Consider the following 26,707-nt stretch of genomic DNA (forward strand, 5'->3'; position numbering starts at 1 on the left):
TCTCTGAGCCTCAGATACCTCATCTGTAAAATGGGATTAAGACTGTGAGTCCCATTTGGGACAGGGACCGGGTACATTAAGGAATTCATTTAATTGTATCTATTGAACATTTACTGGGTAATGGTAATAGTAGTAATATTCAATATACATTACAGTTCGTGCAGATTTTCTCTCAACACTTCAGCGTCATCTGCATCCCCATTTTAAAACTCACATCGAGTTGAGCATTTATTGAACGCTTACTGTGTGCAGAACACTGTACTAGGCACGTGGGAGAATGCAATGCAACAATATACTGACACATTCCCTGCCTGGCACATAGTAAGCGCTTCACAAATTCATTCGTTCATTCAGTCGTATTTATTGAACACTTGCCATGTGTAGAGTGCTGTACTACACATGGTGGGAGTGGGAAGCCGCGTGGCTCAGTGGAAAGAGCCCGGGCTTCGGAGTCAGAGGTCATGGGTTCGACTCCCGGCTCTGCCACTTGTCAGCTGTGTGACTGTGGGCATGTCACTTCACTTCTCTGGGCCTCAGTAATCTCATCTGTCAAATGGGGATTAACTGTGAGTCTCACGTGGGATGACCCGATTACCCCGTATCTACCCCAGCGCTTAGAACAGTGCTCTGCACATAGTAAGCGCTTAACAAATACCAACATTATTATTATTATTATTACTAAGCACTCGGGAGAGTACAATACAACGATAAGTGAGCTTGCAGTCTAGAGAGATGGGCTTACAGTCAAGAGGGATGAGTTTACCACAATTAATTACCTTGCACCCACCCCAGCGCTTAGTACAGTGTGGCTCAGTGGAAAGAGCATGGGCTTTGGAGTCAGAGGTCATGAGTTCGAATCCCAGCTCTGCCACTTGTCAGCTGTGTGACTGTGGGCAAGTCACTTAACTTCTCTGGGCCTCAGTTCCCTCAACTGTAAAATGGGGATTAAGACCGTGAGCCCCACGTGGGGCAACCTGATTCCCCTGTGTCTACCCCAGCGCTTAGAACAGTGCTCTGCACATAGTAAGCGCTTAACAAATACCAACATTATTATTATTATTATTATTACAGTGCCCAGCACGGAGTATTATTAAGTGTCGTCGAGTCGTTCCCGATTCGTAGCGACTCCGTGGATATACTTTGTCTAGAACGTCCTGTCCTCTGCCGTAATCCACAACCTTTCTAGCGGTTCTTCCGTTATCGGCACGTATTGAGCGCTTCGCAAATACCACAGCTATTATTATTAATAAGAGAATCAGACCCGAGGAATCCTTGATCCACACATAAAGTTCCTAGTCTGAGACAAAGAGAGAATGTACTGTAACTCCACTTGATAGATGAGAAAATTGAGGCTCAGAGATGAGGAGCTGAAGCACAGATATTTTTTTTTCTTCTTTTTAGTCTTACTTTTTAAATGCTCTGTGTCGGGCACTGTACTAAGCACTGGGGTAGATATAAGATCATCAAGTTGCTCACAGTTCCCAGTCCCACGCGAGACTTCCAGTCTAAATAGGAGGGATTAGGATTTAATCCACATTTTACAGTTGAGGGAACTGAGGCCCAGAGAAGCGAAGTGACTTTCCCAAGGTCACGCGGAAGACAGGTGGCAGAGCCGGGATTAGAACCCAGGTCCTTCTGACTCCCAGGCCCGGGTTCTATCCACTAGGCCACGCTGCTTCCCTGATTCCGAGGACAGGGAAACAGACTTAAGGATGGATTTCGTAGCCTCGGAATTCGGGTGCTGGGGTTCAACTCGCATTCTGGCAGCTCTTTTTATAGATGTATTAGAATGAGCCGCCTTTATTTCTAACCACCCGCATCTTTGGCGTCCTTCTAAAAATATGCAGATGTAGAATGAAACTCCTGAAGGGATAAAGATGTCTGTAACGAGAGCTTCCAGTTTGTCATTTCCTTGAGAAGGAAGAGGGAAGAAAGTTCCACAGAAAAGCTCAGCGGAGCTAAGCTAGAAAGTTGCCTTGTATCTGGCTGCTGCTTTTATGAAACACAATAGAGGTTGTGACTATTCTGTAGCGAGCTAGGTCTGGTTAACCAAAATTGTTGAGTAATTGTTCTGTGGTCGAGAACAAAATGCTGAATGAAACTGTTCCGAGCACAATAATTGTGTGATTACAGCATTTATGTGTCTGGCCAAAGGAATAGTCATTAAGTTTGGAACACTCACCAAAACCACAAGCACAAAATAAATGCAAATCACATGTAAATTGTCCTGTAGTACCACCGTGACTTCGAGATTAAACAAAAAAGTAGAGAAAGCTCTTAAGTAAAGATGGGGGAGACGGAGCTTCGATGGCACCTTTTACGAAGGCCCTAAAATTAGGAAGAAAATACCGAAAAGGCATTTGCTTTTGGATATTTTTTCCCCCTTGTCTGCACACTTTACATCATTCTTTTGCACTTCTTTTTTTTTGCACAATACTTGGATGTGTTTCCCCACACTGGGCATATCTTGGAAGATTTTTTTTTTATAAGAATTAAGGACTGAAATAAACCCTCTTATCCAACTATATTTTTTAGGGCCAGTTAACTCGATTTGGAGAGAAGATTATCAACAAATGTGCGTCCTTTATTGAATTATTCAATCGCTATCAAAGAAACAGAAAAAAGATATTGCTCTGTTTTGGTGTCATATTTTCTTGAGGACGTGAAAGCCACTTGTAAAGTTGTTCATCGCGACGTCTCTCCACGGGAGTCAATTTCAGCAAGACGGTTCCAATATTGATTTATTTATTTTACTATTCAAGCACTTATTCATTCACTGAACCATCTCTCCCTTCTGTTCTGCTCCTGTTCTCTAAATGATTTCGAGTCGGTCTCTCCCATTAGGCTGTAACCTCCCTGAGGGTAGAAATGCATCTCTTCTATCGTTCTCACCCAAAGGCTTCTTCTGCCTCTAATTTATTTGGGCTTAGTCTCCCTCACTAGGATTTACGCTCCTAGAGGGATGTTATTCCACACTCCCACGCGATTAGTTCAGCGTTCTGCACACGGTTGTGCTCACTGTATTGATTAAATAATTCCATCTTGCTAAATGTGAATATTGATGCCAGCTCTTGGCTTAGTGGAAGGAGTCAGAGGACATGGGTTCTAATTCCGCCTCTGCCACTCGTCCGCTCCTCTGAGCCACTTAACTTGTCTGTGCCTCAGTTACCTGTGTGACTGTGGGCTAGTCATTTAACTTCTCTGTGTCTCGGTTACCTCATCTGTAAAATGGGGATTAAGATTGTGAGCCCCACGTGGGACAACCTGATGACCCTGTATCTACCCCAGGGCTTAGAACGGTGCTCTGCACATAGTAAGCGCTCAACAAATACCAACATTATTATTATTATTACCTCATCTGGAAAATGGAGATGAAGACAGTGAGCCCCTCGTGGGACAACTTGATTACCGTTTACCTACCCCAGCGCTTAGAACAGTCCTTGGCCCATAGTAAGCGCTTACTAATACTAGTATTCAAATCAATCCTGAGACACGGGTAACATGTTGCGCAAAATTAATTTTTTTAAGACTAGAGGGATTGATGACAACCAATGACATTTTAGCTGAACAATCTGGGAATGGGGCAGAATAGATATTGGAGGGGGAATATGTGTATTGTCCACCATCCAGTTACACTGGACCAGAGCTTCTGACAGGGAGTAAGAGGTGAGGTTTTGCACCATTCAAATACAGACCGAATTAATCCCCCTCACCGTGTATTTCTGAGAAATGATGGAGGGGGTAACCCCATTCAAAAGGAAAGTTTGTCAGTCCTGTAAATGAAGCCGAGTTTTCTAGTGGATAGAACCAGGGCGTGGGAGTCAGAAGGACCTGGGTTCTAATTTGGACTCTACCACCTATCTGCGGTGTGACTTAGGCAAGTCACTTCACTTCTCTGGGCCTCAGTCACTTCGACTGTAAAATGAGGATTAAGATTGTGAGCCCCTTCTGGGACAAGGATTGTGTCCAACCTGATTAGCTTATTTCTACCACAGCTCTTGGAACAGGGCTTGACCCATAGTAAGAGCTAAACAAATGCCATTATTATTATTATTATTATTATTCTCTTTGCCTCAGTTACCTAATCTGTAAAATGGAGATTAAGATTGTGAACCCCATGTGAGGTATGGACTGTGTCCAACTTAATTAACTCGTGTCTACCCAACCTTAGCACACATATTAAATGCTAGCAATACCGTAGAAAAGATCATAGTGATGTCAATCAACGCAATGTCAGAAGAGGTGATTTTAAATGTTATTGTAGTGATCTTGATTATTCTTTTTATTTCTGAAAATTAAGGGATCATGATTCTACTGGGAGGATTTAAGGATTTATGATTATTATAAATGTTGTCGGTGTTCTTGTTAAGCATTTACTGAATGGTAAACCCTCTACTAAGCACTGGAGAAGATGCAGGAGCAGGTAATCAAACGCCGTCACTGGTTCCCCTTGGGGACCATAGTCTTCATAAGAGGGGGGACAGGGATTTTTATCCCAAAATCTGTGAGTCTAATGTGGGACAGGGACTGTGTGGATCTTGTACCTACCCCAGAGCTTAGCACAGTCCTTCGCACCCAGTAAGCATTTACATAGTCCTCAATTGTTATTTTACAAATGAGGGAACTGGGAAACAGCAGCATGGCACAGTGGATAGGGACTGGGAGTCAGAAGGTCATGGGTTCTAATCCAGACTCCTCCACTTGTCTGCTGCATGACCTTTGGCAAGTCACTTCACTTCCCTGGGCCTCAGTGACCTGATCTATAAAAGGGAGTTTGAGACTGTGAGCCCCACGTGGGTCAGGGCCTGTGTCCAACGTGATTTGCTTGAATTCACCTCAGCACTTTTTATACTGCCTGGTACATAGTAAACGCTTAACAAATATTATTATGATTATTATCATAATTTGATATGTTTGATACGATTTGACATGCTTTGTCCAGATCATATAGCAAGCAAATCAGAAAGTGGGGATTAGAACCCAGGTCTCCCGAATCCCAGGACCATTATTTTTTTTCCATTCGGCCTTGCAAATGCAGGGTAAGGAAACTTAAATCCAGAGATATAGAATTGAAAGGTTAAAGAAGGCTTTTATCTATATTGAAAGGTCACTGTGGGCAGGAAATGTGTCCACAGACCCTGTTATATTGTCCTCTCCCAAGTACTTAGTACTGTGTGCTCTGCACACGGTAAACCCTCAGTAAATCCAGTCGATCAATCATTATGCATTTTATTATGCATTTTGGCAAAGACACCATAATTAGAGCATTGAAGTTCTATTTTAATCAGTGATATTTGCTGAGTGCTTATTATGGGCAGAGCACTGTACTAAACGCTTGGGAGAGTACAGAGCAGCACACTTGGTCTTCACATTCCCTGCCCTCGACAAGCTCACATCTAGAAACTGTCCCCCTGAAATTTCCCCTAGTGTTTGATTTTCATTTTCCTCGTGGTTTCTCCCTCATATTTAGAAATGGACCGTTTATTTAAAAGTCCCAAAGCGACAGCACTCCATGAAAAATTACTTTCAATAATCCCACGGTTCTCAACTACAGTACCTAGGTGTGGGGCTTGGGATAAATGATTCCTCAAGGTGCTAACAGTCTAGTGATGTGCAGAACGTTGTCCAAAACGCTTGGGAGTTAAAAGAGTTAGAAGATATGGTCCCTGACCTCAAAGAATTTACTGTCTACTTCGTGCTACGCTGTACGAGAGTACAAGAGAGTTAACGAAGAGAAGGGAAGTGCTTATTTTCAGGTAATCTGTCATGTTAGCTCAAGTCAAAAGGGCAAAAATATTGCTACTTTATTTTATTGCCGGTTTCACTACCTCAAAATAGTGCTAAAAGAAGTAAATACGTATATACGGTTTTGACTTCCGGTGTAAAACCTGTACCTTTTTTTTTTTTTTTAAATACCGTATCTTCAAAGTAGGGAGCAGAAATGAGTAAAAATCTCCATAAAGAAAAAAAAACCTATGTTTTTTCCAAATTTTCTGAAGGCCCCTTATCCTGAAGAATCCTCTACCCTAAAGAAATCTACTCTTTACCCTACAGAATCCGCTGTAGAACATTCATCATTGTATCGTTTGAGCTGTCTGTGAGACAGATGGAGAAGATAATAGATTTTTAACACATGTGAATCATACGTACTCCTCCTCTTGAGCTCTCTCCTGCTATATGCATGATATTGCATATAGCTTCTCCAAAACTTGTGAAAGCAGGTGTGAAGTTGTTCACGGAGAGAGCCCTTTAAGATTTAATGACTCTGAACAGTCTCTCCTGTTTTATTCCAACTCCGCAATCTTCCCACCGTATAGGTTTTGAATCGCTGCCCACTACATAATATCAAATAACCTAATTCCCGTCCACCTCCCACACATCAATTAAAACAAACAGCGATTTTAATGATATCCCACTCGTCAAAGATGTGCCGAGAAAAAAACACATTAAGAAATCTAAGATTTGGGTCAGTCGTCGGATCCGGTTATGGGTTGGCATTCACGAGAGGATGAAGTGGTAGATCAGCGTTATTCTTCCCAGAAGAAACTGGGGAGGTCCTCTTCTCCCCAGTTTTGTCCCTCTGTCGAAAGAAATGAATTAACATTTAAGCAAGAAATTACCTTTGGAAGGATACAGTCTAAAGGATTCTCCTTTGTTCTGCTCTATACGAAGGAATATAATGATAATAATAATAATAATAATGATGATAATGGTATTTGTTAAGCACTTACTGTGTGCAGAGCACTGTTCTAAGCGCTGGGGTAGGTACAGGGTAATCGGGTTGTCCCACGTGAGGTTCACAGTCTTAATCCCCATTTTACAGAGGAGGGAACTGAGGCACAGAGAAGTCAAGTGACTTGCCCACAGTCACACAGCTGACTGGTGGCAGAGCCGGGATTCGAACCCTGACCTCTGACTCTCAAGCCTCGGCTCTTTCCACTGAGCCATTACTGTCTCTTGAAAATATTTTGGTTTGAATAATGCAATACAATAATAATACAGTGGGAAGCAGCGTGGTCTAGTGGACACTTCACTGCTCTGTGCCTCATTTACGTCATCTGTGAAGTGGGGTTTAAGATTGTGAGCCTCAGGTGGGACAGGGACTGTGACCAATCCTATTATCTCGTACCTAATCTGGCACTTAGAACAGTGCCTGGCACTTACTGAGCGCTTAACAAATACCATTAATTAGATCAATTTATTTTTTTTCAAAAAACTAAACCCTCAGGGATCAAGCAACCAAATAATCAATCAGTGATATTTATTGAGACCTTATGATGTGATGAGAACTACGTCTCGTATCTATCCCAGAGAGTACTACGGATTTCGGCATCTAGTAAGCACTTGACAAAATGAGTCCTTAGAAATCTGGGGAAAGGGGTAGGGAGGGATGGGTGCGAGATTTGGAAAGACCCATGACAAGCAAAGACTTCAGTGGAAAGGAGGAGGAGAGTCAGGGAAATGATTTGGAAAAGAGGAGAACCTAAGGACGGGGTAGAGGGAGGAAAGGCGATTTTTAGTAAACCGTCTTTTAAATGTCATTTATTTGTAATAATCATATTGCAGAGAAGCAGCGTGGCCCGGTGGATAGAGCGGGAGAGTCAGGAGGACCCGGGTTCTAATCCCGGGTCCTCCACTTGTCTGCTGTGTGATCTGGGCAAGTCTCTTCACTTCTCTGGGCTTCGGTTCCCTCATCTATAAAATAGGGATGAAGACTGTGAGCCCCAAATAGCGTTCACAGTACAGTGCTTTAATCCAGTAAGTGCTCAATAAATACAATTGAATCAATGAATGAATGACAGGGACTGTGTCCAACCTGATTATCCTGTATCTACCCCAGCCCTTGGAACAGTGCATGGCACATAATAAGAGCTCAACAAATACTTCAATTATAATCACTATTATTATTCTTACTCAATGTAAGGGTGGCTGAGATTGGGGAGAAGGGTCAACAAACAAGGAATGGTAAAGAAGTCGGTAGGATCACTATAAAGAAGTGATTGTGGGAGCAAGGAGAGGAAGAGGGAGAAGGAGGATTGAAGTTTGGCGGTTGAGCAAATTGGATTTTGGAGGCCAGAAATCATGTTAACTCTGACCTGTGTATTTTCTCCCAGCGTTTAGTGCAGTGCTCGGTTCGCAGTGCTAAATACATACTATTGCTTCCACTGCTCCTATCTCTAAAGCAGGCAGATAGCAGTCGTGCCTGCAACTTGCCAGAGTACTAGAGAAATTCTTGTTCTTTCTCCTGCTATCACTGTTTCATAATAATATCAATAATCATGGTACTTCCTAAGTGCTTATTACCTGCCAAACACTGTTCTGAGCACTGGGGTAGATACAAGTTAATCAGGTTGGACACAGTCCCTGTCCAACATGGGGCTCAAACTTTCAATCACCAATTTACAGATGAGGGAACTGAGGCCCAGAGAAGTTAATGGACTTGCCCCAGGTCACACAGCGGACAAGTGGAGGAGCTGGGATGAGAACCCAAGACCATCTGACTCCCAGGCCTGGTTTCTATCCACTAAAGCCACGCCGCTTCTCATCTGTAGACCATTTTTTCTTTGCCCTCCCCATCATCTGAGGTCACTGTGGGGAGGGGGCACGTCGATCAACTCCGTTTTATCATAATAATAATGATAATGTTGGTATTTGTTAAGCGCTTACTATGGGCAGAGCACTGTTCTAAGCACTGGGGTAGACACAGAGTAATCAGGTCGTCCCCCGTGAGGCTCACAGTTAATCCCCATTTTACAGATGAGGTAACTGAGGCACAGAGAAGCTAAGTCACTTGCCCACAGTCACCCAGCTGACAAGTGGCAGAGCCGGCATTCGAACTCATCACCTCTGACTCCCAAGTCCAGGCTCTTTCCACTGAGCCACGCTGCTTCTCTACTCGCCCAAGCTTTCAGTACTCCCCCAAGCTTTCAGTACAGTGCTCTACACAATTAAGCACTCAATGAATTCGATCGATCGATCGATTAAGCTTTAAGATCCCGGTGGGCCTCGATCCCCTGTCCAGTTGCTTCTGTGGTTCTCTTCTGAACCCTTCATACGGTGCTCCATTTTCTGCGGAGGCTCAATAAATGACACCCGGGATGAGCAGGAGCCTGGCGTGTTATTCCTCAAAGTGTGTTAAGTTGATTCCCATCATTCATTCGTTCAATCGTATTTATTGAGCGCTTACTGGGTGCAGAGCACTGTATTAAGTGCTTGGAAAGTACAGTTCGGCAACACATAGAGGCAATCCCTGCCCAGCGACGGGCTCACAGCCTCCCCATCCTTGTGTTCATATGAAAAGTTTCATTCAGAATGATCCATTTCCTTGGGTTTGAACTGCAACTCCTGTGTGTGAGCCGTTCCACCAACCTCCACACTCCCGTAGGGGCATCGTGGGAAAATCACTGATTCTCCCCCGGGGATCCCGTGTTTCTCAGCTCTAGCCCGGGGAAGGAGCCATTCAACATTGAGAAGGTCACCCGTGTGACTGCAGGGGCTGAGAAGTAGTGTGGCCCGGTGGATAGAGCCTGGGCCTGGGAGTCAGAGGGACCTGAGTTCTAATCCAGGCCTGTCACTCCTCTGCCGTGTGATCTTGGACGAGTCACTTCTCCGGCCCTCACTTCCCTCAGCTGTAAAATGAGGATTAAGATTGTGAGCCCCACGTGGGACATGGGCTGTGTCCAACCTGATCAGCTTTTAGCTTTTATCTGTGCCTTTATAGAGAAGCAGCGTGGCTCAGTGGAAAGAGAACGGGCTTGGGAGTCGGAGGTCATGGGTTCGAATCCCGGCTCTGCCGCTTGTCAGCTGTGTGACTTTGGGCAAGTCACTTCACTTCTCCGGGCCTCAGTAACCTCGTCTGGAAAATGGGGATGAAGACTGTGAGCCCCATGAGGGACAACCTGATCACCCTGTATCCCCCCAGCGCTTAGGGCAGTGCTCTGCACGTAGTAAATGCTTAACAAATACCAACATTATCATCATTATTATTATCTACCCCAGCCCTTAGTACAGGGCTTGGCACCCAGTAAGTGCTTAACAGAACCACAAAACATTTCATATTTATTAAGTGTGTACTGTGTGCAGAGCCCTGTGCTAAGCGCTTGGGAGAATATACTATATCAGATTTGGTAGACACGTTCCTTTCCCACAGTCAGGTTTGGCCTCCTTTCTTTATACATCTGTCATCATGATCCCCACTACGTTTGCATTCTTAGTCTGGGAGACTCTGAAGGCCGGAAATCGATTAGTTCTCACCTGTGTATTTTCTTCCAGGGTTTAGTACAGTGTTGGGATCGCAGTGCTAAATGCGTAATATTGCTTCTATCGCTCCTGTGACTAAAAATCAGGCAGGCGTTGACTTTTTTATGACATTCCATCAGCGATTGTTAAAAGTCAGAGATGCCCTGGGAATCTTCAGCACGTGCCTGTATGTTGTTATAACGTACTCTTCCAAGAGCTCAGTAGAGAAGCAGCGTGGCTCAGTGGAAAGAGGCCGGGCTTTGGAGTCAGGGCTCATGAGTTCGAATTCCGGCTCTGCCGCTTGTCAGCTGTGTGACTGTGGGCGAGTCACTTCACTTCTCTGGGCCTCGGTTCCCTCATCTGGAAAACGGGGATTAAGACTGTGAGCCCCACGCGGGACAACCTGATTCCCCTGTGCCTACCCCAGCTCTTAGAACGGTGCTCTGCCCATAGTAAGCGCTTAACAAATACCAACATCATTATTATTATTACAGTGCTCTGCACTAATTAATGGCTCAACAGTAGAGTTAACTGACTGATTTCAATTCCTAGAGGCAAAATTCAAGTTTTCTTGACCTTGAGCTGCCATGCCTCTTTGTTTTGTATTTTATCTTTTTTGAAATACTCGTTAAGCATTTACTAGGTACCAGATACTGTACCACGCTCTGGGGTTCCTGAGCTTGTTGTGGGCAGGGAATGTGTCTGTTGTCGTTGTGTCGTACTCTCCCAAGCGCTTAGTACAGTGTTCTGCACAAAGTTAACGCTCAACAAATACGACTGAATGAATGAATGAATTGATTAGACTGTAAGCCCGTCACTGGGCAGGGATCGTCTCTGTCTGTTGCCGCCTTGTACATTCCAAGCGCTTAGTACGGTGCTCTGCACATAGTAAGCGCTCCATAAATGCTATTGAATGAATGAATTGTGAACTCACTGTGGGCAGGGAATCTTTCATATTGGCCTAGTGGATAGAGCACAGGTCTGGAAATCGTAAGGTTGTGGGTTCTAATCCCAGCTCTGCCACTCGTCTGTTGTGTGACCTTGGGCGAGTCACTTCACTTCTCTGGGCCTCGGTTACCTCCTCTGTAAAATGGGGATTGAGGCGGTGAGCCCCACGTGGCACAGGGACCCTGTCCAATCCGATTTGCCTGTATCCACCCCAGCGCTTACTACAGTGCCTGGCACATACTAAGCGCTTCCCTAATACCACAATTAATATGACCGCCGCCTTGATTCTAAATATTTGAAACATCAACGTGTGACACAAAACCTTACAATAGGAATTGTACTCTTGTTTCCATAAGCGGGCAGCTACAGTGCTCGACTAGAACGAGCTGTTCCGTTGTCCACAAAATGCTGGAGAACGCGAGAGAGTCACAAGCCTTCGAAGGGGCAAAAATAGAAGCGCATTTTAGCCAACAACAGCTGGATTAAAATACTGCCCTCAAGAAAGTAAAGATGCCTTAGTGACGGAATAAGGCTCCGAGCGTCAGATATCCTAACCGTACAGAAGCTCGGAAACCTCCGAGGCCCTCGGGGGATATTTCTCAGCTAATTACCCTCCGAGCCGGGCGCTATTTATACCAAGTAAAACATCCCAGCAATAAGGTTTTAGTTGCCTTAGGCAAATTAGAAAACATCTGTCCCGCCATCAACAATAACTCCGGGTAAACAGCCACGCTGTATTTTGCCGCCTCGAGTTACAACCAGATCAGCTTTCAGGAGGAAGACGGTGTCCAATTATCGGAAACACGTGCCCCCTCTATTTGCTTTTAGGATCATTTGCGTTCTCGTCTCATCGCCCCGTGGTTTAAAATCGAGTGAAAATCGTACCCTTGCGAGAGAAACAGACCACCGTCGAGAAAGGATTTCTCGTGTTCCGAAGGGCCCGTTGGACGGGAAGCTGTCGGTCGGGATTTTACGGCGTTAAAGAAGGAGACGCTTCTTTGCCTAAGAGCGAATAGGGGTTCCTTTTTCTCTATCACTTTCAAATGATTGTTTCTTAGCAACAATACTAACGCTAAACACAGCGCGGAAAAGTTAAAAAGCGATAGTGAAATGAGCCGTATAAAAGAAGAGTCAGCGACCATATAATATTTCCATTTATGTCATATCTGGTAGCAGTCTGGTTCCGGAGACAGAAGTGGCGGTATTATAGGCAGAGTTTTCGGCCAGAAAACTGGACTGCGCTTTAAGGGGACTTCCCCGATTGAGGCTCCTTCCTCTGACTCCTTCTCCCTTCTGTGCCCTTGGATCTGTACCCTTTGGGCACATGACATTCACCCCATCTTCGTCCCTAGAGCACTTAAGGACATATCCATAAATTACTGATTTATTTTCATTAACGTCTGCTTCTCCCTGTAGCGTGAAAGCTCAATATGGGCAGGGAATGTGTCAAGCAACTCGGACGATTGATCCCCCTCCCTTAAAAGCCTTATCGAAGGCACAACTCCTCCTCGAGGCCCTCCCTGACTAAGTTAAACCCTCCTTTCCTCCTCTCCCACTCCCTTCTGCCTCGCTGTGACTTGATCCCTTCATTTATCCCCCCACCCAGCTCTTCGGCACTTATGTCTAGATCTGTCATTTCTTTATTTCTATTCACGTCATTCTACTCATGAGAAGCAGCGTGGCTCAGTGGGAAGAGCCCGGGCTTGGGAGTCGGAGGTCATGGGTTCGACTCCCGGCTCGGCCACCTGTCAGCTGTGTGACCGTGGGCGAGTCACTTCACTTCTCTGGGCCTCAGTTACCTCATCTGGAAAACGGGGATTAACCGTGAGCCTCCCGTGGGACAACCCGATGACCCTGCATCTCCCCCAGCGCTTAGAACAGTGCTCTGCACATAGTAAGCGCTTAACAAATACCAACATTATTATGTCTGTCTCCCCCACTAGACTGGAGGCTCACTGTGGGCAGGGAATGGGTCTGTTTATTGTTGTATTGTACTCTCCCAGGCGCTTAGTACAGACAGTAAGCACCCAATAAATATGATTAAATGTAATATGATTGAATGAATGATTGAACTCCCTTGTCTGTACTTTCCCAACAGTGCTTTGCACACAGTAAATGCTCAATAAATACCACTGATGTATCGATCGACTCGACTGTGAACCCCATGGGGGACAGGGACCGTATCTGACTTGATTATCTTGAATCTGCCCTAGTGCTTAGTACAGTGCTTGGCACATAATAAGGGCTTAACTACAAACCCCCTCTATAGACTATAAGCTCACTGCTGGCGGGGAACGTATCGGCCGACTCTGATGTATTGTATTCTCCCAAGCGTGCGGTAGAGTGTTCTGCACACACCGAGCACCCAAAAAATACGTATCTGCCGGTTCTGATGTATCGTTCGCTCCCAAGTGTTTGGTACAGGGTTCTGCACACACTGAGCACTCAAAAGATTCCATTTATCAATTGATTGACTAACAAATACCGTTATCGTCGCCTTTTCCGTATCCTCGTGAACCCTCCCCGTTTCTCTCGTTTCTTTACACAGAGTGAATTCGCATAATGATAATTATGGTATTTCTTAAGTGCTTACTACGTACCAGGCGCTGTTCTAAGCCCTTTGGTAGTTACAAGTGAATTCACTCAATAGTATTTATTGAGCGCTTACTATGTGCAGAACACTGTACTAAGTGCTTGGAACGTCCAAATCGGTAACAGAGACGGTGCCTGCCCTTTGAAGGGTTTACAGTCTAATCAGGGAGGACACGGTCCCTGTCCCACAGTCCCACATAGGGTCCATAGTCTTAATCCCCATTTTACAGATAGAGGTAACTGAGGCCCAGAGAAGTGAAGTGATTTGCCCAAGGTCACAGAGCAGACGAGTGGCAGAGCTGGAATTAGAACCCAGGTCCCTCTGACTCTGAGGCCCACGCTCTGCCCACTGGAGAAGCTTCATGGTGTAGTGGATGGATCCAGGGCCTGGGAGTCGGAAGGTCAAAGGTTCTAATCCTGACTCAGCCACTTGACTGCTGTGTGACCTTGGGCAAGTCAGTTCACTTCTCTTTGCCTCAGTTCCCTCATCTGTAAAATGGAGATTGAGCTGGTGAGCCCCAAGTGGGACAGGGACTGTGTCCAACCCCGTTTGTTTGTATTCATTCAATCTCTCCCCCTTGTCAGCGGTGTGACTGTGGGCAAGTCACTTCACTTCTCTGTGCCTCAGTTCCCTCATCTGTAAAATGGGGATGAAGACTGTGAGCCTCACGTGGGACAACCTCGTTCCCCTGTATCTCCCCCAGTGCTTAGAACAGACAGCGCTCTGCACATAGTATGCACTTAACCAATACCAACATTATTGTTATTATCACTGTAGTTATTGAGTGCTTGGAAAGTACAATTCGGCAACAAATAGAGACAGTCCCTGCCCACAGATGGGCTCACACTCTAGAAAGGGGGGTTGTATTCACCCCAGCACTCAGTACAGTGCCTGGCACATAGGAAGCGCTTCACAAATACCATTATCATTATTATTATTATTATTAATCAGGCTCGCTGCTTGTGGCCTCTAATATCATAAGAGCTTCAATCGGAGGAAGAGAGGGCTGAGAACATAAAAAGAAAAAAGGAAACTGACCACGTTTACTCTCCGCCTAAATGGAAGTCCTTCAGTACGATCGCTGTCTGCTTTCTGTCAAGCGCTCGTCAGAATGGAACGAATTTCCAGGCTGCACTGAGGACTTTGGCATTGATGGGTTTTATTTTGGAAAGGGAGGGGTCCAAGACGGGTAGAGTGTTTGGGGGCTGGGGAGGAGGGCTGGTATTTTCACTACATTAGCCCTGCAGGCAGAGTTAACACTTGCAATGGGACAAGAGTATTTGCAGTCATCGGAGAACTTTTCAGTCAGTTTCAATAACATCACTCCTTTTTTTTCACTTTTTTTTTTTTTACATTTTTTTGGCAGCCGAGCACTTAGTAGAACCATCTGTCTTTCTATTAGTATTTTTTGAGTCCTGTTTTGAAGCCACTTTGCTTGGCAAAGTCACTTTTATCCTTGGAAACCATTAAAAAAAAAAAAAGTTCCATGGCTCTTTGCCGAAGAAGAGTACTATGAAAAAATCTCCATGGCTGTTCATTTTTGTTCTGAGAGAATATGGCTATTTCCTCTTTGTCTTAGACCCGATGATGCGAACAGTGAGTCTATTTATGGGAAGCAGCATGGAGTAGCCGCTAGAGTCCGGGCCCGGGACTCAGAAGGACAAGGTTCTAATCCCGGCTCCGCCACTTCTCTGCCGTAGTGACCTTGGGCAAGTCGCTTCACTTTTCCGGGCCTCAGTGACCTCATCTGTAAAACGGGGATTGAGACTGTGAGCCCCATGGGAGACAGGGACCGTGTCGCACCCGATTTGCTTGTAACCGTCCCAGTGTTTAATACGGTGTCTGGCACGTGGTGAGCGCTTAGCGCATGCCATTATTATTATTAGGAAGTGTTTTGTGAGGGAGGAGGAAGGGAAGAGGGTTAGGGAAAGAGAGATGAAAGGGAGAAAGAGAGAGCGTTAGAGAGCATTTACTAATGGTATTGTACTCATCCACCCATGCGGTACAGTGCTCTGTTCACAGGAGACAATAAACTCCTTGAAGGCAGTGATTATGTCAACCAATTTATTGCATTCTATGAATGAAATACGGTGTTCTACAATCAATAAAACCATTCATTCATTCAGTCGTATTTATTGAGCGCTTACTGTTTGCAGAGCACTGTACTAAGCACTTGGAATGTACAGTTCAGCAACAGATAGAGACAATCCCTACCCAACAATGGGCTCCCAGTGTAGAAGGGGGAGACAGACAACAAAACAAGTAGACAGGCATCAGTAGCATCATAATAAATAGAACTTTAGATACATACACATCATTAATAAAATAGAGTAATAAATGAGTACAAATAGACACAAGTGCCGTGAGCAGGGAAGGGGGTAGAGCAGAGGGAGGGAGTCGGAGAGATGGGGAGGGGAGGGGGAGCAGAGGAAAAGGGAGGTTCAGTCGGGGAAGGCCTCCCGGAGGAGGTGAGCTCTCAGTAGGGCTTCGGAGAGGGGAAGAGAGTTAGTTTGGCGGGTGTGAGGAGGGAGGGCGTTCCGGGACGGCGGGAGGACGTGGGCCGGGGGTCGACGGCGGGACGGGCGAGAACGAGGCCCTGTGAGGAGGCTAGCGGCAGCAGAAGGAGCGGAGCGTGCGGGCTGAGATGGAGAAGGAGAGAAGGGAGGCGAGGTAGGAGGAGGCAAGGGGATAGACGGCTTTAAAGCCAAGCGTGAGGAATTTTTGCTTCATACGAAGGTTGACGGGCAACCCCTGGAGATTGTTGAGGAAGGGAGTGACAAGCCCAGAGCATTTCTGTAGAAAGATAATCCGGGCAGCGGAGTGAGGTATAGACTGAAGCGGGGAGAGACAGGAGGATGGGAGCTCAGAAAGGAGGCTGATGCAATAATCCAGTCGGGAAAGGATGAGTGATTGTACCAACAAAGTAGCGGTTTGGATGGAGAGGAAACGGGCGATCTTGGCGATGTTGTGAAGGTGAGACCGGCAGGCTAGGGTGACGGATGGGATGTTTCGGGTGAATGAGAGAGGAGAGCCAAGGATGACGCCGAGGTTGAGAGCTTGTGGGAAAGTCAGGGAGATGACCGGGTTTGGGAAGGAAGATAAGGAGCTCAGTCGTGGACATGTTGAGTTTTAGGTGGCGGGCGGACATCCAGGTGGAGACGTCCCGAAGGCAGGAGGAGATACGAGCCTGGAGGGAGGGAGAGAGAACAGGGGAGGAGATGGAGATTTGGGTGTCATCGGCGTAGAGATGATTGTTGAAGCCGTGAGATTGAATGAGTTCTCCAAGGGAGTCAGGGTAGATGGAGAATAGAAAGGGACCCAGAACTGAACCTGGAGGGACCCCCACAGTCAGGGAGTGGGAGACAGAGGAGGAACCCGTGAAGGAGATTGAGAATGAACGGCCTGCGAGATAAGAGGAGAACCAGGAGAGGACAGACTCAGTGAAGCCAAGGTTGGATAAATGCAAGCAGCGTGGCCTAGTGGCTAGAGCCCGGGCCTGGGAGTCAGAAGGACCTGGGTTCTAATCCCAGCTCCATCACTTGTTTGCTGTGTGACTTTGGACAAGCCACTTAACTTCTCCGGGCCTCCGTCACCTCCTCTACAAAATGGGGATTAAGACTATGAATCCTAAGAGGGACCGTGTCCAGCCCAATTACGGTTAGTACAGTGCCTGGCCCGTAGTAAGCACTTAAACACCATTATCGTCATCATCGTCATTGGAAGGGACAACGGAAGAATGGACTGACAAGAAGGTTAAAAGGGAGGGAAGATGGAAGAAATGGAAAGATGGCAGATGATTCAGAAATGTTGAGAGGGAGGAGGCTACTTTTCTGCAATAAATTTCCTTATGAAACGTTCTTCGGATTTGAAGAAACATTTAGAAACTTATCTAGAGTAATGCCTTCGAGGGGAAGATTATCTCTTTTGAAGTACACCGATTAAAAGCGTCCAGGGGGCCCTGAATTCTGATCCTAGCTCTGCCGTGTGCCTGCTGAGTGACCTCGGACAAGTCACTTTGCTTTTCTGTGCCTCAGTTACCTCACTGGTAAAATGGGGATTAAGACCATGAGCCTCATATTGATATCTGTCTCCCCGGCCCCCAGGCTGTAGCTCGTTGTGGGTAGGGAACGTTTCTGCTTATTGTTGTACTGTGCTTTCCCAAGCACTTAGTACAGTGCTCTGCACACAGGAAGCGCTCAATCAGTACGATTGAATGACTGAATGAATGAGGGACTTGGACCGTGTCCCACTTGATTAGCCTTTACCTTCCCCTAGCACTTAGTACAGAGCCTGGCACATAATAGGTGCTTCACAAATTCCAGTTTCTTTAAAAAAGGAAAGAATCTCTTTTCCTTCTTCATTTTGCATACAATGGCTTTTAAAATGTCGGCTCACTGATGATTGTCAAGAGCTCTTCGACTTTTATTCCAAATAAGCATTAAAACTTCAAGGAATCCTCTTTCCACGGTGGATAGGTGGGGGAGAAATTAGCATTGAAATCCTGGAATAGATCCAAAATGGGTAGCTTTTTGGGTTCTTTTCCCAACTAACATAAATTCCCCCGGCAATTTAACGCGGGTACTGTAGTCTTCATTTTTTTCCTCGAAAGAGCTCTTGAACCAGTGTCCTGCTTCCCCTCCGAAGGATGAGTGGGCGAAGCAATCTCCGGGTTTCGTGGGGGGCGGCGGAAAGCGAGAGGGTGGCCGTCGAGGGAATGACGTCTTTGACGTCTTCGGTTGCAAAAGTTTCCATTTTAGGTGCTTCTAATTTGCTCAGAGTCTTGGGGATGTCTCACTTTCAGCTGAGGTTGTGGGTATTGGATTTGAAGGATATGAGGATATAAAGGATGTCGGTCCTAGGGAAGACCTATGAACCACTTATACTCCCGGATTTTGACTCCGAAGCCGTCTATCGGGAATGGATAGAGAAGATTCTCACTGTACCTCGGCTTCGTCTGTCTCTCCGCTGACCTCTTGCCCACGTCCCACGTCTGGCCTGGAACGCCCTCCCTCCTCGTATCTGACAGACAGTGACTCCCTCCCCCCGTCAAAGCCTTACTGAAGGCCCATCTCCTCCAAGAGGCCTTCCCTGACTAAGCCCTCCTTTCCTCTCCTCCCCCTCCCTTCTACGTCGCCCTGATTTGCTCCCTTCGTTCTTCTCCCCTCCCAGATCCGCAGCAGTTACGTCCAGATCTGTAATTCATTTACTGATACTAATTTCTGTTCCGCTTTAGACTCTAAGCTCTTTGCGGGGGAAAGAACATGTCTATCTTGTCTAATGCCTTCAAATCTACCACCTCCGTTATGTCGTACTCTCCCAAGTGCTTGGTAGTGCTCCAAACACAGTGAGCACTCAGTAAATATGATTGATCGATCGATCGATCGATTGATTGCTAAGTTTTACTATTGCCAAGCACTGTGCTAAGTGCTGGAGGAGAGACAGTTAGATTAGACACAGAAAATGTTCTCACGGGTTTACAGTCTAAGGGGGGAGGAGTACCGGCATTTAATCCCCATTTGACACGTGAGGAAATCGAGGCATAGAGATGGTTACTGGGAATCGAACCACATCCTCAGACCTTTGTTCTTTCCACTAGGTCACGCAACTTCTGATTCTCCCTTCTGTGGCTCTGAAGGGTTGCGGGAATCACCTTAACCGACAGACTGTGACTCTTCCCCCCATTCCAACCTTGATTAAAGGCTCATCTCCTCCAAAAAGGCCTCCCTGACTGGGCCCTCCTTCCCTCTTCTCCCACTCCCTTCTGCGTCGCGCTGACTTGCTCCCTTTATTCATCCGCCCTCCGTGCCCTATGGTGCTTATGTCCATATCTGTCATTTATTTATTCCTATTCATGTCTGTCTCCACCTCTAGACTGTAAGCTGGTTGCAGGCACGCAATGTGGCCGTTGTAGTGTTATATTGTCTTCTCCAAGGTGCTTAGTACAATACTTGGCACACAGAAAACGCACAATAGGTACAGTTGACTGACCAGCTGATCTCAAAGGCTCACTGAGTAGAGTGAAGCCGTCTTCCTCGACTGTATCAGAGGCACAGAGAAGTGAAGTGATTTGCCCAAGATCACACAGCAGGCAAGGGGCAGAGCCAGGATTAGAACCCATGACCTTCTGACTCCTAGGCCTGGGTTCTATCCACTATTCCTTGCCGTTTCTCCTGAATCTGAACCCTATGTGGGATAGGAACCGTATCCAACCTGAATATCTTGAATCTGTCCCAATGCTTAGAAAAGTGCCTGGCACATAGGAAGCCCTTAACAGATACCACAATTATCATTATTATTAACTGATGTTTTCCCCGCCCGGAGTTGTCCCGCTTTGATTGTCTCTCTCATGTTCCAGCAGGTCCAAGGTCAGTTGCCTCCATTGATGATTCCGGTTTTCCCTCCGGATCAACGGACCCTGGCAGCGGCTGCTCAGCAAGGATTCCTTCTCCCTCCTGGCTTCAGTTACAAGGCCGGATGCAGTGAGTAGGGTCAATTTCCCCACTGGGATTGGGTGGAGGGCGTTGAGCCAGACCTTTGAGTACTGGGAAGGCCACAAAGACTGACCTCACAATCGTGGCACGTTCTATTCTTCACAGAAGGCGGGGGAGGAGGCGGGAATGTTTTGCCATCCTGAAAAACATGATTCCTCTGGTCGATGTATTCATCCGCGCGGTTCATTCGGTCGTATTTATTAAGCGCTTACTGCGTGCAGGGCACCGTACTAAGTGCTCGGGAAAGTTCAGCACAACGGTAAACAGTGACGATCCCTGCCCACAGCTAGCTCGCAGTCTCCTGGGTGGCGGGGGAGGCAGACGTCAACGCAAATCAATCAAGTGACAGATATATGCATAAATGGTGTGAGTTGGGGACATGGGGAGAGGAAAGAGAGCAAGACAGAGCGACGCAGGAGGGAGTGGGAGATGAGGAAAAGTGGGACTTAGTCTCCTCTTGGAGGATATGGGGCTTTGAAGGGGGAGAGAGGAATTGTCTGGAGGATTTGAGGAGGGAGGGGGTTCCGGGCCAAAAGCAGGAACGTCGACCAGGGGTCGGCGACGAGACGGGGGAGGTGGAAGCCCAGTGAGAAGGTTAGTGGCACCAGAGGAGCCGCGTGTGCGGGCTGGGTGTGGAAGGAGAGAAGCGAGGTGAGGTAGGAGGGGGCAAGGTGATGGAGAGCTTTAAAGCCATGGTGAGGAGTTTTTGCCTGATATGAAGGTGGATGGGCAACCCCTGGAGATTTTTGAGGAGGGGGGCGGTGACAGTTCCTAAACACTTCTGTAGAAAGATGATCCAGGCAGCAGAGTGGAGTATGGACTGGAGTGGGGAGAGGCAGGAGGTCGGAAGGTCAGCAAGGAGGCTGATGCAGTCATCGAGGTGGGATAAGGTGAATGATTTTATTAATAGACTAATAGTATGGATTTAACAGTAGATTTAAGAGATTTAATGGAAGGTGTAATAGCAATAACAGTCACGTTTGCTAATCGATTCAATCGTAGTTGTTGAGGGCTTATTGAGCGCAGACCACTGTACTAAGCGCTGAGGAGAGGACAAGAGAACAATCAACAGTCACATTCCCTGCCCATAGTGAGCTGACAGTCTGGAGGTAGTGATTGAGTGCTTACTATGTGCAGAGTACTTTAGTAAGCTTTTAGGAGAGTGCAATGCAACGGAGTTAGCAGACAGGTTCCCTGGTACAGCGAGTTTACAGTCTGGAGGGAGAGACGGACATTAATATAAATAAGTTTGTCTGTTTCTCAGTGGTATTTGTGAAACATCAAAGTAATGGAGAAGCAGCGTGGCTCAGCGGAAAGAGCCCGGGCTTGGGAGTCAGAGGTCATGGGTTTGAATGCCGGCTCTGCCACTTATCAGCTGTGTGACTGCGGGCAGGTCACTTAACTTCTCTGTGCCTCAGTTACCTCATCTGGAAAATGGGGATTAAAACTGTGAGCCTCATGTGGGACAAGCTGATGACCCTGTATCTATCTCAGCACTTAGAACAGTGTGCTGCACATAGTAAGCACTTAACAAATATCGACATTATTGTTATTATTAATATAATTATAATAATTATGGCATTTGTTAAGCATTTACTATGTGCCAAGTTCTCTTCTAAGCGCCGGGGTAAATACAGAGTAATCAGGTTATCCCACGTGGGGCTTACAGTCTTAATTTCCATTTTTCAGATGAGGTAACTGAAGCACAAAGAAGTAAAGTGGTTTGCCCGAGGTCACACAGCAGACAAGTAGGAAGTGGGATTAGAACCCACGTCCTCTGACTCCCAAGCCTGTGCTCTTTCCACCAGGTCACGCTGTGGGAAGAGGATGACTGACGGATTGACTACTTGTTTTGTTTTGCTGTCTGTCTCCCGCTTTGAGACTGTGAGCCCGTTGTTGGGCAGGGATTGTCTCTACCTGTTACCGAATTGTACATTTCAAGCGCTTAGTACAGTGCTCTGCACACAGAAAGCACTCAATAAATACGATTGAATGAATGAATGAATGAAAGGATGTAGGTGGAGGACATAAGAGGGTAGGATCTCATAGTGATACAATGGAATTGCGGACAGATCTGAGAAGATTAGAAATCATTCAGGCAAAGGATAATAATAATAATAATAATAATGTTGGTATTTGTTAAGCGCTTACTATGTGCAGAGCACTGTTCTAAGCGCTGGGGTAGACATAGGGGAATCAGGTTGTCCCACATGGGGCTCACACTCTTAATCCCCATTTTACAGATGAGGTAACTGAGGCCCAGAGAAGTTAAGTGACTTGCCCACAGTCACATAGCTGACAAGGCTAGGAAGTGATTTCAGTTAGACTTTGAGAACAGCAGGATATCCACTAGGATAGAGCCCGGGCCTGAGCGTCAGAAGAATCTAAATTCGAATCCCAGCTCCACCACTTGTCTGGTCTGTGATCTTGGGCAAGTCACTTCACTTCTCTGGGCCTCAGTTCCCTCATCTGTAAATACGGAGATTAAAACTGTGAGCCCCAAGTGGGACAAGGACTGTGTCGAACCCGATTATCCTATATCTACCCCAGCGCTTAGTACAGCGCCTGGAGCATAGTAAGCACTTAACAGATGTCATGAAAATACATACAAAGAAATGAGAAGATAGAACTCTGCTGGATATGAAAGGGGAGGAAGGAGGTGGGAGAGAGAGAGAGTGAGTAAGAGTTTGGTGGCAAGGGAGAAGAGACTGAGGCACAGTGAGTAGGTTGGCGCTAGAAGAGTGAATTGTGTGGGCTGGGGTGTCAGGGGAGAGGAGCGAGGTTAGGTAGGAGGGAGAGAGCTGAGTGAGGGCCTTAAAGGTTTGGGAAAGGAGTTTCTGCTTCATCTGAAGAGAGATGGGCGAAAAGGAAATCAAGCAGGCTATAAGAAAAAGAAAACAGTTTTAAAAAATCTTGCAAAGGACTGTGAAGACAGCAGTAATAATAATCATAAAAAAATTCACATGGAGCAAAAGCAGGAAGGCATTTAGGAAATCAGGTATTCTATGTCTATAGATTCCTCTTAAACAAGAAGCATCATGGCCTAGTGGATAGAACGCGGGACTGGAAGTCAGAAGGTCATGAGTTCTAATCCTGGCTCTGCCACTTGTCTGCTGTGTGACCTTGGGCAAGCTGCTTAACTACTCTGCGCCCCAGTTTCCTCATCTGTAAAATGGGGATTAAGACTGTGAGCCCCGTGTGGGACAGGGACTGTGTCCAACCCAATTATCTTGTATCTAGCCCGCTGCTTAGAACAGTGTCTGGCAATTAGTAAGCACTTAACACATACCATAATAACAATAATTATTATTTTTATTATAATTATGGAATGAAAACTCTGGGAGTGTAAACTGTCATTTACTAGTGGTCAGAGAAAGTGTTGATTTATTGTTATATTGAACTCTACCAGTTGCTGAGTAAGTGCTCTGCAAGCAGTAACCACTCAACTAGTATGACTGAATGACTGAATGAAAGTCCCAACCCGGGAGAGCCACAGTGAAGTAAATCGTCTTATTGGGATTTCTGTAATTCTCCCTTAGGTTTTATCCATTTTTCATGATATCAGATGAAAAAGGAGCACCCAGTTCTCAATAATGCCGATGATGAAAATAATAAAAATAATAATCAATAGGATTAATTGAGCACTTACCGAGTAATTTGGGAATTATCTGGGTAGAGCTGGTAGTTGAAGCCTTGGCAGTGAATGCTTTTAAACTGTGAGCCCGTTGTTGGGCCGGGATCGTCTCTATCTGTTGCCGAATTGTACATCCCAAGCGCTTAGTACAGTGCTGTGCACACAGTAAGCGCTCAGTAAATACGATTGAATGAATGAATGAAAGAGTTCTCTACTAATAATAGTAATAATGACGGTATTTGTTAAGCACTTACTGTGTGCCAAGTACTGTGGTAGATACAAGGTAAACGTGGGGTTCCCAGTCTTAATCCCATTTTACAGATGAGGTAACTGAGGCCCAGAGAAGTGAAGTGACCTGCTCAAAGTCACACAACTGTTAAGTGGCGGTGCCGGGAGTAGAACCCATGACCTCGGACTCCCAAGGCCGGGCTCTTGCAACTAAGCCACGCTGCTTCTCCAAGGGAGTGGGCGTAGATGGAGAAGAGAAGGGGACCGAGAACGAACCCTGAGGGACCCCCACAGTGAGGGGGTGGGAGGCAGAGGAGGAGCCCGCGAAGGAGACCGAGAAGGAACAGCCGGAGAGATAGGAGGAGAAGCAGGAGAGGACTATACGAAACGAATGATCCCAGATTCATCTGATTCACTTGGGTTGAATAGTTCATTTGAAATGGTAAGGAGGATTTTCTCCTTAAGAACAGTACAGATTTGAGAAAAAGCGGAAAAAACCCCCCTTCGCCTAGGTTAGCTCATTTCTAAGGCGCTCGTTGGAATATATAGAATTTCCTAGTGACAATTATTGTGATTAGTGATGCTGCCAAGTTGACTTCGATGGAAGTGACAGTGGCAGAATGTTGAGCTTTAATGTCAAGTTAATAAGAAACATACACAACTCCCAATTCTCATGAATAAAATCTAATGGTTCTTCATCATTCACTCTGTTCCATTCCTTACGTGTTACAGAAGATTTGTCTGCACGAGGCAAATCTAAGAGCAGACTAAAAAAATCGACTGGAAATCAGATCGGTCTAACAGAGCTAGCAAGAATTTACTAGCCATCTGACAATAGTGCTTTTGATTTTCTGCTAGGTTGTTTGTCGTCTTCAATCAGTCAATTAATGGTATTATTTGAGTGTTTACTGCGTGTAGGGTGCTGTGCTAAACATTCAGGAGAGTACAGCGCAATAGCGTTGGCAGACACAGTCCCTACCCTCAAGGAATTTACGAGGAATTTTGAAGAGGGGTGGATTTATCAGGGTAAGACAAGATTGGTTTGGCTTCCTCCTCCTCCTCCTCATCTTTCTCATTCTCCTATGTCTCCTCCTCCTCTACCTCTCCTTCCTCCTCCTCTTCATATTCTTCCTCCTCCTCTTTTTCTTCCTATCTCCTCCTCCTCTTTTCTTCCTCCTCTTCTTCCTCTTCTTCCTGCCCGACAAGGATCGTGTCCAACGCTAGTATCACAGTTTTGAGAACAGTGCCAACCCCTTAGTAAGCACTTAACGAACGCCACTATCATTGTTATCGTTATTATTAATGATGGCACTTACGTACAGATCTGTAATTTATTTATTTCTATTTATGTCTGTCTACCCGCCTCTAGACTGTAAGTCCATTTTGGGTTGGGAATGTGTTTGCTCATTGAATTGTACTCTCCCAAGTGCTTAGTGCAGTGCTCTGCACCCAGTAAATGCATAATTAATACCATTGAAAGAATGAAAGTAGGAGATATGGGATTAGAAGCCAGGTCCTGCTGACCCTCAGGTCTAAGGCTCTATCCACTGGGCTATACTGTTTCTTTCTTTCAATTCCATCTATTGAGTACTTACTCTGTGTAGAGGACTGTAATAAGCGCTTAGGAGAGTATAGTATAATATAGTATAGCTTGCCTCCGGGCTCGTATCTCCTCCTGCCTCCAGGGCGTCTCCACCCGGATGTCTGCCCGCCACTTAAAACTCAACATGTCTAAAACTGAGCTCCTCATCTTCCCTCCCAAACCCTGTCCTCTCCCTGACTTCCCCGTCGCTGTGCCCGGCACGACCATCCTTCCCGTCTCACGGGCCCGCGACGTTGGTGTCATCCTCGACTCAGCTCTCTCATTCACCCCACACATCCAATCCGTCACCAACACCTGCCAGTCTCACCTTCACAACTTCGCCAAGATCCGCCCTTTCCTCTCCGTCCAAACTGCTACCGTGCTGGTACAGGCTCTCATAATATCCCGACTGGATTATCGTGTCAGCCTTCTCTCTTATCTCCCTTGTTCCCGTGTCTCCCCGCTCCAGTCCGCTTCATTCCGCGGCCCGGATCATGCAGAAATGCTCTTGGCCTGTCACTTCCCGTCGTAAAAACCTCCAGTGGTTGCCTATCGACCTCCGCACAAAACAAAAACTCCTCACTCTGGGCTTCAAGGCTGTCCATCACCTTGCCCCTTCCTGCCTCTCCCCCCTTCTCTCTTTCTACCGCACGCTCTATTCCTCTGCCTCTCACCTCCTCATCGTCCCCCGTTCACGCCCATCCCGCCGTCGACCCCCGGGCCACGTCCTCCCGCTGTCCCGGAACGCCCTCCCTCCTCACCTCCGCCAAACTACCTCTCTTCCCCTCTTCAAAGCCCTACTGAGAGCTCACCTCCTCCCAGAGGCCTTCCCACACTGAGCCCCCCTTTCCTTTTATTCCCCTTCCCCTCCTCTCCACCAACTGTTCCTCCCCCCTCCCCTCAGCACTGTGCTCATTTGTATATGTTATTTATTACCCTATATATTTTCTTAATGAGGGGTACATCCCCTTGATTCAGTTTATCTTGATGAT

General features: G+C 46.3%; 1 protein-coding gene across 4 annotated transcripts in view; it reads left to right on the forward strand.

Moving 5' to 3' along the window:
• The window catches only part of SOX5 (SRY-box transcription factor 5), a 490,387-nt gene that overhangs the window by 325,502 nt on the left and 138,178 nt on the right, over nucleotides 1-26,707 (forward strand). For all 4 annotated transcript variants that reach the window (XM_029058134.2, XM_029058136.2, XM_029058133.1 and 1 more), the window contains one exon: nucleotides 20,139-20,259. In XM_029058134.2, coding sequence (XP_028913967.1) covers nucleotides 20,139-20,259 — 121 coding nt within the window. The remainder of the gene's footprint in view (nucleotides 1-20,138; nucleotides 20,260-26,707) is intronic.

Source organism: Ornithorhynchus anatinus, chromosome 2 (assembly GCF_004115215.2).
Source record: "Ornithorhynchus anatinus isolate Pmale09 chromosome 2, mOrnAna1.pri.v4, whole genome shotgun sequence".
Classification (NCBI taxonomy): Eukaryota; Metazoa; Chordata; class Mammalia; order Monotremata; family Ornithorhynchidae; genus Ornithorhynchus; species Ornithorhynchus anatinus.